The sequence below is a fragment of the Gouania willdenowi genome, chromosome 22 (assembly GCF_900634775.1).
Source record: "Gouania willdenowi chromosome 22, fGouWil2.1, whole genome shotgun sequence".
Lineage (NCBI taxonomy): Eukaryota > Metazoa > Chordata > Actinopteri > Blenniiformes > Gobiesocidae > Gouania > Gouania willdenowi.
The window spans coordinates 5,894,093-5,908,795 of record NC_041065.1 but is presented as its reverse complement, the minus strand read 5'-3'; the positions used below and the strand labels follow the sequence as shown (position 1 = coordinate 5,908,795).

General features: G+C 39.6%; 1 protein-coding gene across 1 annotated transcript in view; it reads right to left on the bottom strand.

The window, feature by feature from the left end:
- Positions 1–1,519: 1,519 nt before the first annotated feature.
- LOC114456503 (leucine-rich repeat and fibronectin type-III domain-containing protein 5-like) overlaps positions 1,520–14,703 on the bottom strand; it is a 194,928-nt gene continuing 181,744 nt past the window's right edge. The window contains exons 9-10 of the mRNA XM_028438307.1: positions 4,212–4,485; positions 1,520–3,167 (exon numbers count right to left, since the gene is read on the bottom strand). Of these exons, the coding sequence (XP_028294108.1) occupies positions 2,244–3,167; positions 4,212–4,485 (1,198 nt within the window). The 3' untranslated portion in view covers positions 1,520–2,243. The remainder of the gene's footprint in view (positions 3,168–4,211; positions 4,486–14,703) is intronic.

The following is a 14,703-nucleotide window of genomic DNA, read 5'->3' as shown; positions in this document are numbered from 1 at the left end:
ATCGCAAAGTCTTACATTGGCTGCTATTTGAAGAAGGCTGCCAATCATTTCTGATGGATGGAGCAGGGCTCTCAACACACAGACTTGTGATGAATGAACTCAAAATTAAGCGAGAGGCTGCTTTGGAACGTTTACGCGGAATTTAATCCAACTTGGAGAAGTTGAATGCTCGGCTTACAAGTTAAAAGGCCACCTAATTGGATTACTGCTGGAGACCTGGACTCAAGGTTATCGAAATTGTGTTATCCTGAATCATTGGCTCCCCCACTGCCAGCCGTCCAAGGCAGTCTCATCTATCCACCAGGATGTTTGTGCAAAAAGACGCTCCGTCCCCTCCTCTTCCTCTTACTCTCCCCCACTGCCACCTGGAACTTTGTTTTCTGAACCCGATCTACTCAAGGTCATCTGACTGTATCAGAATGAAGCGAAGGGATTATATTTCAACACCTTCGTTGGCCCTCCGTCCACCCTCCCTCCCTGCAAGCTACAGGAGGGCGGGTGAAGAGCCCACAAGAGGCTGCATGCGCGCCCCCCAGCTGCCCTTGTTGCGATCAACAGTTCTCCCACTCCTGTCCTCCCAATGGTTTATGTGATTGTGTTTTCATGTTTCTTGGAAGGGATGTAACTGAAATTGAATTGCCCATCGGGAATAAATAAAGTATTCTGAATCTGAATTCTTTAAGTTTGCACGGTGGGCACACTAGTCACACTCAAGTGCCCCATGAGCTATTGAGAGCAGACATTTAGGGAATGTAAAATTGTCCTGGGACCTTCAAGCTAAAAATCAAACATCAACAAAACAAAAGCATCTCTTCTTGTATTCTGTTAGTTTTTAATGCTTTTGTAAATAGGGCTCTTTTTTTTCAAGTTGGTAGTTCCGGTAAGTAGTAAATGGCAGACAAATCTCCAAAATGCTTTCAAAGAACTTTCAAAGGTGGAGACTCAACAGAGATATTTAGCCTGAGTGTGTTTCCAGTTTTTTTTGTTGTTGTAGGAAACTTGGAAGTTCACTTCAGTGGGAAAGGTCATCATCCAAATCATACATAAAGTATGTAGTAGACAGTATATACTCATTGAGTTTGTAATAGTACGTGTATAGTACGTAAGTGTTCCATTTCGAACACAGCCATTAACTAGAATGGAAACAAACGTATTAACTCTGTTGCTGTTCCAGTTGAACATGGGGGTGAAACAGACACTTTTGGATGCTTAAGGAAAATATGCAAATTCTGCATAGTTGGACTTATGAACCTAAGAATGTAAAGCAGTGGCTTTGCTTCCTTCCTCTTGAAAATATACATAAATATGTTCTCATTTTAAAGTCATTTTGAAACCTGGTGCAATGTATTATTAAAGATGCTCATCCCACTTGCAGCATTGATTTTTATCCCATTTTATTATACACAACATAACAACGCGGTACATTTTTCTGTACAGAAGTTTTCAGGGAGCGTAGACCGCTCCATAACGATGTCAGTGGAAAGCTAATGAGGTTTTCACCTGCTTTTGTTCTGTTTTTTTCTTCTTTTAAAAAATATCAATTCTATAAGAGGTCTGTTAAAGTCTCATTTTGTTGTTGCACCTTATATCAATACGTGAAGAAACAGTCCATACTTGGCTGTAGATCAGAAAGGCTTTGTGTGAAATCTCTCCTTTCCGGTGCCTGTCTCTTTGTCCATTGTTCTTGGAGCTGTGGTGGAGTCCTTAATTGTGTTATCTATTAGTGCAAAAGAAGGCACTGACTGCGGTTCTCTTACTGTTGAATGGATGCACACTTCCTGGCCGCATGAAAAATAGTGTTTTTTCAATGCTCTTTAATCTGTACTTTCACATTATTTACCTTGTTGTGGAACAAATGGAGTGTGTGTGAGTTGGGAAATAATGAGCCCATTCTCTTAAATGTTGTTTTTTTCTATTAGGTGGAACCAATGAGACAATTGGAGGATGCTACGACACGAGGAGTTATTGTTGTTGAATGACAGCAAACAAACAACCAAAGTGAGCAAAAGACAATACTGCAAAATCAGATGTGGAGAAGAGTCATGGAACACACATTTACTCAAACACTCAAAAAAAACTCCATTCATCCTTTCATCAGTTTTTAATCCAACCTCTTAACCAGTGACACACATATTTGACTTCCACTTGTAACAAAGCCGAATTAGGACTTACACTGCAGACACGCCCAATTAAAAAACCAAAACAAACAAAATCCTATATACTTGCTGCTGCCTGGTTTCAGTTTAAACTGTGCTCTCAAAAATCCACTCATAATCACACCGCACTTTGTCTGAATCGCCATCCCCGTCTTTGGGAAGCAATATCCCATTCATTGATTGGCTCCGTTTGTTCCGCTTTATACACCGAAGTTTGGGTCCACTTTCTGAATGGGTTGGCTGAGTTTTTAAACCTGCTTCACTTAATGAGTACCTCCTCCTTGCTCTGCCCCTCACTCCATTCTCAATAGGAAGAGTCTGGTATTTAGCCAAGGAGGACACGGATAATGCAGAGCCTGGGCGAGGAGCTCGGCGCAGCACGGGTGTCTCTCTGAATGTAATCAACGGGATTGGGCTCAGCGTTGCACAGGGACTGGAGAAAGGAGACGGTCTGAAGTTGGAAAGTGGAGGAGGAGGGGTTTGGTTTAAAGATGTGGAGTTGTTGGTGTTGAGGTTCTCCAGTGGTGTGGGTGCTGAAGAAGGGAGGAGAGCCGAGGATGTGGTCGAGGAAAGGGGCAGAAGGAAGTTCTCGGGCATGGCCTGAGCATTGGAGCAGGAGGAGCTGGGCTTACTCAGAGCAGGCTTCCTCCTTGGTTTATGAAGGGAACCAGTCGTGGGAAAAACTAGGCTGGACGGAGCTATACCTTCTACTGTAACTTCAGCTGTTGGGCTTTTGGCTGCCCACGTTTGGCTTAGAAGTGACGTCGTAGTGGAGCAGTCAGGCAGGGAGGAGTCAGACTGCGTCCTTGAATCTTTTCCCCTGCTGACGCCCAATCCACCAACTACTGTACAGCTTCGTTTCTTTGTGCCTGCTGAGAGGTCGTCTAATCCAATTGAACCATGTTTGGAGGCACTAGGAGTCACAGTGCAACCCTGCTGTCCATTGGTCTGTGAGTGAACGTTGGTCATTGACAGGGAAATGCCTTTTGAACCCTCACCAGGGTTGCATACCTGAAAAAACAAAACAGAAACATTCTAGTTGTCCTATATTTACCATTCAAATATGACATATTTAAACACATTTAATGAATTAATGGTTGGATTAGCTAAGCTCCTCCGAGATAAAGTGCACTTGAAGATATGCTCTTCCGCACTGTTTCTCAAATGGGGGTACGCAATGAAACTACAGGGGGTACTTAAGAGAGAGAGAAAGAGGAAAATTAACATTAACATTAAAAATATGGGGTTTTATGTTTATTTTTAGTTTAAAATGATAATTACTGAATATTACCAGCAACTCACAAAACAACAACAAAGACAAACAGAATAAGAGAAAAATACTAATATTTAGTATTTATCTCTTATTTTAGTATGTAATAATAAAAAAACAAACAATAACAAAATACACAAAATGACACCAAAACACACACACACACACACACTAAGAGATAAAAATACTTACTATTACCAGCAACACATAACACGACAACAAAGACGCACTAAATGAGAGGGAAATGCACAAGATCACGACAAAATACACAAAAATAACAGAGAAACATATGAAACGTAATAAGAAACAACCAAACGACACCAAAAACACACACACTGAGGAAAACAATAATTTTAGTATTTATTTTATAGAAATAAATCTGTTCATGAGGCACTAAATACTGTTTCTTTCCTCTTATTTACAAAATTACATTATTTTAAATGTGTGTTATCACTCATTTATTCCATCATTATGTTCTTTAGTTGCTTTAAATAGTTTTCTAAGCAAAATGTTGTAGATGGACTAAAGGGGGTACTTTGATTCAAGAAAAAGAAAAAGGGGGTACTTGAGCCAAGTTTGAAAACCACTGCTCTTCTGCATTCCTCAAATTTTTGCCTTTCTGTGTACTTAATTAAATAACATATTCTGTGTTCTGATTAAATAAGAAAATCACTAAAAGAGCTTGTTGTGGCAGTCTGGAAGTGTTAAAATACTGTAACCACAGCTTTCTAAGGCCACTATTTAAAATGCTTCCGGGTTAGTTGTGATGAGATGAAAAGACCCACCTTGTAACGTATCATCAGGATGATGATGAAAACAAGCACTGATGCCACTATTATCCCTCCGATAATGATGATCATAGTCCCGCCCAGAAACTGGGACTGCATGAAATGGCACCTCATGTATTCTGATTCAGTGGAGAACTGCACACAGCCGACAACTCGTGTTGCTGTCAGGGAGGTGATGACGTCATCATAAATGGCCAGCACACAGAGGTCGTATTGGGTCCCTGCAGCCAGATTATTGACCAAGAAGTTCTTGCTGGATGGAGGGATCATTCTGCAGCAGGAAGAAAATACAAACATTAATATACAGAGACGTGCTGTTCAACTTCTGACCACATGTTTTTGACCTAAAATTTTACATTGAGGAGAAAAGCTGTAAAGTTTGTGGTTACAGTAAGCTTGTCATACAATAAACTCTATTTAGGCCAAAAGAGGGTGTTGATGCCATTAAGCTGTGTGTGTTTGAACATGAACAAATGCTACTGGCTCCTACAAAATCATATACATGTGTAGACACGCCTACAGGAAGAGATTAGTCCATGGCCTTTGTTTGTAAGAATTATTTAACAAGTTAAAACATTTTTGCCAGATCATTAGGGTGGTTCACAAAATGTATTTTCACCATATTTTGCCAGATCTCTTTTTGCTTTGTTCACAATGACATTGTAAACATCCGTACCAAAAATGGAGCCAATCGCTGCACATTTAGGCGTGGCTTCTTCTTGATTTGTCAAAATGTCATTTTGGTGTCAAACTTATATCACTTTGATAACTTCAACACACATTAAGATCAGTGGCAAGACACAAATATGATATAAACACTATAGGCTTTAAGTTTATTGTTTATATTATTTTACTATAAGGAGAGTTTCTTTGTTTTCTGAAGAACTGTTGGCATCAACTGAAGAAAAGGATAAAAACGCAGTCAAGAAGAAAGACAAAACGATGCAATAATAAAAAAAAAAAAAATAATGCCCACATTGACAGTTTTCCTTGATTGCTTTGACGCAGCACTCAACTCAAACTCCACATTTTCAAAACACACAAAAGTGAATGTTGCCTTCAAACTACAACTTGTGTATCAGCGCTTCCAATCAACCATAACACAGTGGACAAAAAGAATACAAAATGCGACACTCAGTGTGAATTAGTGAACCAACCATTGCGTGTCATTGGAGCCTATAGCTATCATGCCAGTGCCATTTGTTGTCAAATTTGCCTTTTTGCAAAAATTTGGGTCCAGATTCAGAAATACTTTGATGCAAATTTTATTGATTTTATTGATTCCATTGATTATTTTTTGTGGCTGAAAACTAAAATACTGCAAATATTACACAACATACATGTAAACCAAAATAAAATATATTGCTGTAAAGTATACGAAATTAATAAAATGAAAATACAATCTATTACAGTAAAGTATAAAAATCTATGACTGCAGAGTAAAAAAAAAAAATATTGTCATGATTTCATGCAACCTTATGGCATTGTTTGCCACAACCAAATTCCCTCTACCACCAGAGAATGGTAGCCTTTGGATTATATAAAGAATACATATAATGGAAATGAGGAAACAATTACATAAAGTGTATCACTGAAGATATTTCTGTTACTATACACTGTACAGCATCATTAGCTGGTTTCCTGTCCAACATTTCTGAAGATGGAGTGTCACTATGGCCACATTTACATGGGAGCTATAATATCTCTTTAAAGCAGAACTAATATCAATTCCTCTTTAAACTGACCATGTAAACACTTAATTCCTAATGCTAGTTTAATTCCGAATTAAACTTAAATCCAAATTAGGTGGTTGGCTTATTCCTATTTTAATTCTGAATTAAATAATTCCACTTTACTGTAAAGGGGACATATGAAAAAACACTTTTGCAGTTTTTTTGATCACGTATGAGGTAACTTGAGTGTCCACCGGCACACAAAATTAAAAATAATTTTGAAAATTGCTCTGTTTAAGATTTTCTACATTTGTGAAATCACAAGTGAAATCGGGAAAGAAAATACCCTCCCCTCCGCTATTAACTCCACACATGGACTCCACCCCCAACCTGATGAAAACTTTTGTAAAAGTCTGCCATTGTTTTTCACACCGAACACAACTGTAGCGACTGTAGTCGCTTCAGTCGCCAGTGATGAGTCGCTTGATCATAGTGGTGTTTTTTGGTAACTTCATCACTTCATCGCTCCAGTGAACTATGTTGGCTGATCACTTCTTCACTCAAATGCGACCCATATTTGATTTTTTCAAATCAGATTCAGGCCACTTTCATATGTAGTCTTGAATCAGATACAGATCGGATCTTTTTCAATGCGACCTCAGTGTGAATGGTCAAGGAGGATTTAATGCGCATGTGATACGTTGGTGTCATTATTAACAGCTGTGAGTGCAGCAGCAGCCTCAGGGAGCAGAGAGGGACAGGTACAGTCTTTAAGCATCCGCTGTTGAATAAATTCATTTTCTGCACAAGAACATGGATTATCCTTATATATCTGATACATGGATTATGTAAATAGGTGCACTTTCGTGCGCGCACTGCGCTTGTGTTTGACGGGCGCATGCTTCTCCGTGAGCTGATCTGATGTTGTGACATTAGCAGCTGTCTGTTAATAAATGCAATGCTTACCACTAAAACAAGAATAAAAATTTCATTTGTGTGAGGAACAAAAGCTTTTACCTGTCGGTTTCAGGTCTGGTGCGGATATGAATACCTAACGTCGGTCGGACCTGTCGGTTTCAGTTTTGCTCTGTCAGGTTTGGGTCAAAGCTTGAAGGTTCATATCATGAGTGGTCTGTGATTAAAAGCAATCAGGCACCACAAAAAGCCAAAACATTATTTGGCTCCCTTTTTCGTTTTCATCTTCCTCCTCCACCTGCCCTTTCATTGACAAACGTGACAATGCGCATGCAGGTCAAATTGGAGCCGCAAACCGTTCACACTGGAGTCTTGATACAGGTCACATTTTAAATTGTAATGTGAGCGGACAAACAAAAAATCGGATCTGAGCAAAAAATCAGAATTGAGTATTAAGGCTTGCAGTGTGAAAGTAGCTTCTAGTGTGTGTCACCCCATGGAAGACAGGGGCGGGGAAGTGGGAGGTCTATGCAAATCCAGGGACACACCCACAAAACAAAGCGCTCTCACAGAACTCGTTTTTACAGGGTAATAAATCTCTTCTGTTGCTTAATTCATGTTTTGTTTTGACTAAACACCAGCACAGATAAGTCATCTAGACCACAGGGAACTGTTTTAAAAGGTGAAAAATGTGAATAATATGTCCCCTTTAAGTTAATTCTGGTCGTTCTGCACATGACGTGCTGGTGACAACATAATCCAAGATGGCGGCCCGGACTAGAGCCAAGACTATTTATTTAATTAGGCCCTTAAAAGACATAGATATTGTAGGGAACCCAGCCACATCAAGTCTAAGACCCTCTTTCTAACAGGAATTAACCAAGGAGCCTGTTTCTTTATCATGAACTGTTTACAGCATAGCTAACCCCACTATGCGGCCTTTGAACCCAATAACGTAGCCGATAAGACTGGCCCAACACTTTGAAGTGTTCAGTACGAACCCTCTTTACGACTCCACACAGGGGAAGAACATCCGTCTTCTCCCTCCTTTACAAACAGATATCTTTGGGATGCTGTAAGATCACAGAACTGTCCCACTGACCCCTGACCCCCTGTGGTGAGCTGTCACACAAGGACACTGCCCAGGCCTTCTCTGAGATGTGTCCCCAGTGAAGAAGGGAGAACAAAGAAATTGTATTATGTTTGAAAAGTTACAAACGAAAACATTATTGGAATGATTTCTGCAGAAATTGAAATTGCAAATAATGTCTGTCCTAATCCACTTTTTTCAAATAATTTTATACCCACAGAATGCTATTTTAAATGTTTCATCATTTAAAAAGTGCTTAAAATACCAGAAAGCATCACAAAATTTAGTTTAAAGGGATAGTTCGCCTATTTAAGACATGAAGTTATATGCAATCCTCACCAGCACTATAGTGCATACACATTGTCTCACTCAGTAGTCACCTCCCTGGTCAGAGTTCTGGCTGCTTGAAGTTGTTCAAGAAAGTAGTCCTGGTTAGTTTCCGGGGCCACAAAACTGTGCGTTTTTAATTGAAAAAAATATATGCGTTTGAAAGCTTGATTAATTTACATCACAAAACCGCCCACAAAAAAAATTCATACATCCAGTTTTAATCGGCACTATTTTCTCTTCCATTTCCATCAATCCACGCTGCCGTCAACGTCAACGGTGCGCCTAATCCCATCGTTTTTTGCTGTTTCCTCGGTTGGGGATGTAATCGTCCTCGCTGAAGTGAGCACTGCACACACGAAAATCCTTTGTACTGGATATTTTCGCTTCCGCAGAATAGCCGATGGCAACCAGCCAAAGCTGTCACTGGAAAACGATGGAAGCTGAACGGTGATCCCGGCACATTTTTGTGGTCACAACCTGGGAATTTACAAGTTCGTACCATTGTTAATGTTTGTACGTTTTACTTTCTGTCCAGTCGTGTTTCGTAATACATGATATTTCAAGATATGATGTCAAAAAGATTATTTGAATATGCTGAACTCATTATTATGGTTTATGTGTAAATCTAGGAATCATCCCTCCTGTTTGTCTTTGTCTCACATATAGACACACCCCACACACACCCACAGGCAGCCAGCTGAGATGCTGACAACTTTAAACCAATAAACGAAGTTTCCCTCTTGGGAGGCGAGTCTCAAAGATAACCTTTTAAAAGGAAGAAAATCGGCCAAAATTTCAGTTTTGGGACGCTGGCGTTTCATACTCAACGCGTTTCCCTTCCCACCTTTTCATTTATTTCATTTTATTTTTAGTTGAAACAGTTAGATTTTTGGAATCAACAGCTGCTTGGTTCGGACGAATCCAGCATCTAGTGACGTGCGTAACAGCCGAAAAACAAGCCCGGCCCGCGACCCATTGGGGTAAGCCACGAGCCATTCTCTAACCCAGCTGTGAAGGCCAGAACCGCTTGGATCGGCTGAAGGGGCTACACTCTGTTGAAACGCAACAAAAGTCAACGGTGGCACGTCCTACTGCATTTCTTCAAACAGCACCTCCAGGTCCAACCCTGACATCATCTTCAAGGTACCTGAATGAACTTTCATCAGCAAACTTCATCCACAATAGATCACATACATACTTCCATAACTACACACTTACACACACTCACAACATGTTCCACACACAGTTCATCTCATTCATGTTTGTTCGTCTCCCCTGTCTGTCTTCTCCTTTGTTTTATGATTTTATTCTTTGATTTTATGATCTTATTATTCAAATATGTATCCTGCATTTTTATTCAATATTTAGTAGACTAGCATTCTCCTAGAATAGTGATTTCACTTTATTACATATAATCCTCACTTTTATTAGCCTAGAAATGCATTTTATCATGATTTAATTATTATTGATATTTTGACTGTGTTAATTGTTGAATTTTGAATAAAAGGTTAAACGTAATCTTTGATTCCTCTGATTCATTAAAGCTGTGATTATGGTGTAGATGTTGCTGTTCGAATGAACTGTTCCCTGGTTTCACATTGATGAATTTAGTCTAAAAACGTAGCCATTTCTCCTGTTAAAAGGAGTGGCACCCCGCAAAATTTGAAGTAATATTAATATTAATAATCAGAATTAATATTCTTATTTATATAACCCATTATTAATAAGTCATCCTCCTACAATATAATGAAAAGAGTGGATGGACGGAGGGATAAACATGCAGACTTTCACACGGACACATGCACTTATTACACACACACGGACATCAGCAAACGAAACAGGCTTCATTGTGATACTAAGACCCGTAGATGGAGTAAATGTGGCCCCCTACTGACTGCACAGGCTGTAATATCATCATGTTTATCATTGGAACAGTTGTTAGAGCTACTATCTTTACCAGGGAGCAACTATTTATTCCTGGTTATTGTTTTTCAGAGTTTTACTGGGCTTTATTTACCAGTGATTAGTTCCTATCTACAGTATCTTCCGCTCCGTGGACCAAAGTGTGTTATTGTCCAGCTGCTGCTTCAAAACTACAATCAAAATAAAAGTGAAAACAGTTCTCATGTGTGGGCTTCTGTGTTACAGCCGACAATAAAAGGTTTGTTGTGTGTTTTTTATAGATTGATCCAACCCTTAGACCTAAAGCCAAAATGAATAAAGCCGAATAAATCGGTTTTCCATGTAAACCTCAATTACTATTACCATGTAAACATGAAGCAGAACACTTTAATTCAGAAGGATTTAATTTGGAAAAACTAATTCAGAATTTAAAAAGACATCATGTAACCGTAGCTCACCCAACCCCACTTATCAACCACTGACTAAATACAATGAGGTGATTAGAATCTGGTAGGTCGACCTTTATTAACATTGAAATGCTGTGAATAATCCTACTAGGGCTGGTGATATGGACCAAAACTCATATCTCAATTTAATTTCTCAAAATGGTGATAAATGATATAAATCTTGATAATTTTATTTCAAATGAAGTCTGACCAGAAAGACAATTCTGGGTTAAATTTGCTGATGCAAAATGCTAAACAGGCTCAGTTATTAACAAACAGCTGCACAATATGTGTCACTTTTGGTTTTTTCTCCTGTAAGGGACAGCACGTGTGAGTGAGTTCTGTAGTGTGGCTTGTTATGGGGAAGGTATGGGTTAGGACACACTCATTAATCCATCTAACTGAGCTTTACATGTTGTTCTGAGAAGTAAAAGCAGCAACTCCTAAAACAAGTATTTTGATACAAAATAAGCTATAATATATATACTGTATATTGACATATGCAATATTGTAGTTTTCTATATCGCCAAAAAATAGAAAATTCAATATATATATAATTGATTATATTATATGTAAAATGATAATATATATACTGTAATATAATCTCACGAGTATAAACATTAACAATTTTCTGCCAGCATTCTTTCCTGGCTCTTGCTGCAGCAACAGTGTTGTTCATTTTAATTTATTTATTTATCTATTTTAGAATAACTGTCTGTTGCCCCATTGTAAAGTAACCTGCTCTGCAGGGTTTCTCCATGTTTGTGATAAATCTGACACTGAAAACACTCCTTTTATGTAAGCACACACTGTTCCACATTTGAAACCCCCTGAGTTAAATGAACCAGTTGAAAACCAACTTTGTATTACAGCTGCTCTGGGATTGCAGTGCAAATGTTTGGTTAGGTGGGATATGTTTATCCATCTTTGTAGTACATGGCCAAGGTTTAAAGACACAGTCAGAAATCCATGACTGACAGTCAAACACAGAGCAAGAAACAAAAAGAACATCACAAGCTAAGTATTGATTAAAAATTTTACCAAGTAAATATTGGCTCCCAAAAAGGGGGTTAGCTAAAGATTATTTAGTACATACAGTATAACTGAAAATGTACTCTTTAACCTAAATGTTTACCATTTTCATATTTAATAAAAAGTTTAAAAAGTTGTACTCTACCTAGTGGGACCTGTGTTGCCTTATGCTCACTGTACACAAAGACTCTGAACACCAGGTTGACTGACTGAGCCCAGGTTTATTGACAGGTGAAAGGGTGAAACTGAGGGTCACAAGACGTTGGTAAATTTAGCTGCATGAATTAACTGAACTTAATTATGTTATATCACTAAACAGAGATAGGTTTAATTATCAAGCTTGAAATATCAAATAACTCTAACAGTCTAATTCACTCTGTCACACACCACTGTATACGGTCAGACCCTTTGATTGTAAACATTGTGACGTATTTTGTAGGGCGGGGCTTAGCCTGGAGGCAAACCACTATAGATATATATATAAACACTAGATGACTGTTAGACAATGGGGAGCGACGTAGCAACGTGGCATCCATCTTACCTCAGACACCCTAACCTGCTCAATTTTCAAATGGTCAGCAGCAGTTTCAACATGTACAAGCGTCCTATGTCATATTTACATACAATAAGGTTTGTAATAAGGCAAACCGCTTGTAAATCCGTCAGTGTTTCATCGAGTTAAGGGTATTTTTGTTTAAATACCTTTAACTACTAGCTACCATAGAGCGTGTCAGAACGTCATTTGTCTGAGGTAAGATGGCCGCCGCTGAGCTACGCTGGCAAATCCCGCTTGCGTTATCTAGTGTTTACATATATCTATGCTTTAACCAGCAGCGTTTCCTGTTTTTTCCTTCAGCCACTTCACTTGTGACGTGGGCCATTAAGGGGTATATTTATTAATATTATTACTAACAAAGGAGCCTTATGTATCTGAAATGGCATTATGTAACAACACGGCACACATGACCAAAAAACCCCACTAGATGGCGGCAGACGACCACAAGTGAACAGCATGAACTAAAGATATAATCAGAGATCGTCCAACATCAGAAAACATACACATGTGATGCTATGAGCACTTTAAACATAGAAGAAGACTACATACCAACAATGCCACAAACTGCACAAGATGTGACAGTTGTTTTGCCAAAAACACACGAGGAATGAAAGAAGCAGGATTCATCAGACTGCATTACTTCCCGAGTCTAATCATGTGACCTATTTTGTGGTCTTTCTTAAAGGTACAGCTTACTTAACAGAACCAATGGAATTAGCTTACATATAAACACACACTAAATCAGGTCATCTGAATAACAGAGGTGCCCCAAGCTGGCCAGATACCATTGTACACTGATAGCATTGACAAAAGTCTCTTCTCGGAAGCGCTGTCATTGTTATGACTACCACTGTTAGCCACATACAAAACCCTGAGAGCACAAACAGATTCACTGAGACACTCACACTGAAACCTATGAATCCCAGACTGGTCTGCTTTCAAAACCCACTGACCAAATAAACCTTGTGTCCGCATCTGACCAGCAACCCTGAAACTTGACTCATTTCATCCAAAACTGCCACAACAATAAATAATCCATTATGCCAAGGTTTCAAGTCCCCTGTTAGGCCTTTTTATAAATATATAGGTGGACAGGAGGAAGAGAACAGAGAACTGATTCAAAACTTCGCCACATGGTGTACCTCAACCACTTGATTCTCAACACCACCAAGACCAGGGAGATGGTGGTGGACTTTAGGAGAACCAGGACACACCCAGAGCCTGTGCTCATAAATGGAAACATAGAGTCCCAAAGATCATCTGGTATATTCATCGCCAAATCTTTTACCCAATGAGCTTTAATAATGGAGAGAGAAGGAGATTGTGATTCTAATAGTAAAGACTACATTTCTTTAATCACTCCCTTCTTACGAGCACTGTCCCAAATATTATCCATAGAAGTTACCCATCCATCCATCCATCCATCTTCTCCCGCTTAGCCGTTTCCGGGTCGCGGGGGCAGCATCCTCAGTAGGGAGGCCCAGACTTCCCTCTCCCCGGCCACTTCCTCCAGCTCTTCCGGGGGGACCCCGAGACGTTCCCAGGCCAGCCGAGAGACATAGTCTCTCCAGCGTGTCCTGGGTCTTCCCCGGGGTCTCCTTCCGGAGGGACGTGCCCTGAATGCCTCACTAGGGAGACGTTCAGGGGGCATCCTAATTAGGTGCCCGAGCCACCTCATCTGGCTCTTCTCGATGCGGAGGAGCAGCGACTCTACTTTGAGCCCCTCCCGAATGACTGAGCTTCTCACCCTATCTCTAAGGGAGAGCCCAGCCACCCTACGGAGGAAACTCATTTCGGCCGCTTGTACCCGTGATCTTGTTCTTTCGGTCATGACCCAAAGTTCATGACCATAGGTGAGGTTAGAAGTTACCTCTGGTAAATTAGGAAAGTTTGTGTATCTACTAGCTATAAAGTGGCGTATCTGCAGATAGCGGTAAAAGTGTGTGCCAGGTATACTAAAAGGTCAGTTAGCTGTGAGAATGAAACAAAAATTCCATCTATAAAGTGGTATTTTAAAGTCTGTAAACCTTTACTGCACCAAGTCTCTAAAGCCGAACCAGTCATGGAGGGTGGAAACGTGATTTGAGCACAAAGGTGCTTTCCTTGATATTCCATGCAGACCAAAATTCTTCCTACATTGTACCCAATTCTGAGGGAGTCATAAAGCAGAGGGTTGCATTGATAAGTGTGCACTTGTAAGGGAAGTGCTGAGCTCAGCAGAGCAGGTAAAGATGTTTTCTCACAGTTAGATGCTTCAATGTGCACCCAAGAAGGAGTTTCAAATTATGAATCATTTCAGAGTTGCTGAATTTGGAGCCATTGTTTCATCTGTAGCTCAGCTCGTCTTCATCTCAGAACAAATCCAGTAAGATTTATTCATTCATTATCTGTTGGTCCATCCAGAAATATCATTTTACACTTTGTACTTGAAATTATATTTGTTTATGAATAAATAAAACTACTATGAAGAACTAATATTATTTTAAATCTATGCAGGAAAAAAGGAGGAAGACATTAACACAGATGTTCTTCCATGGAGCAGTCA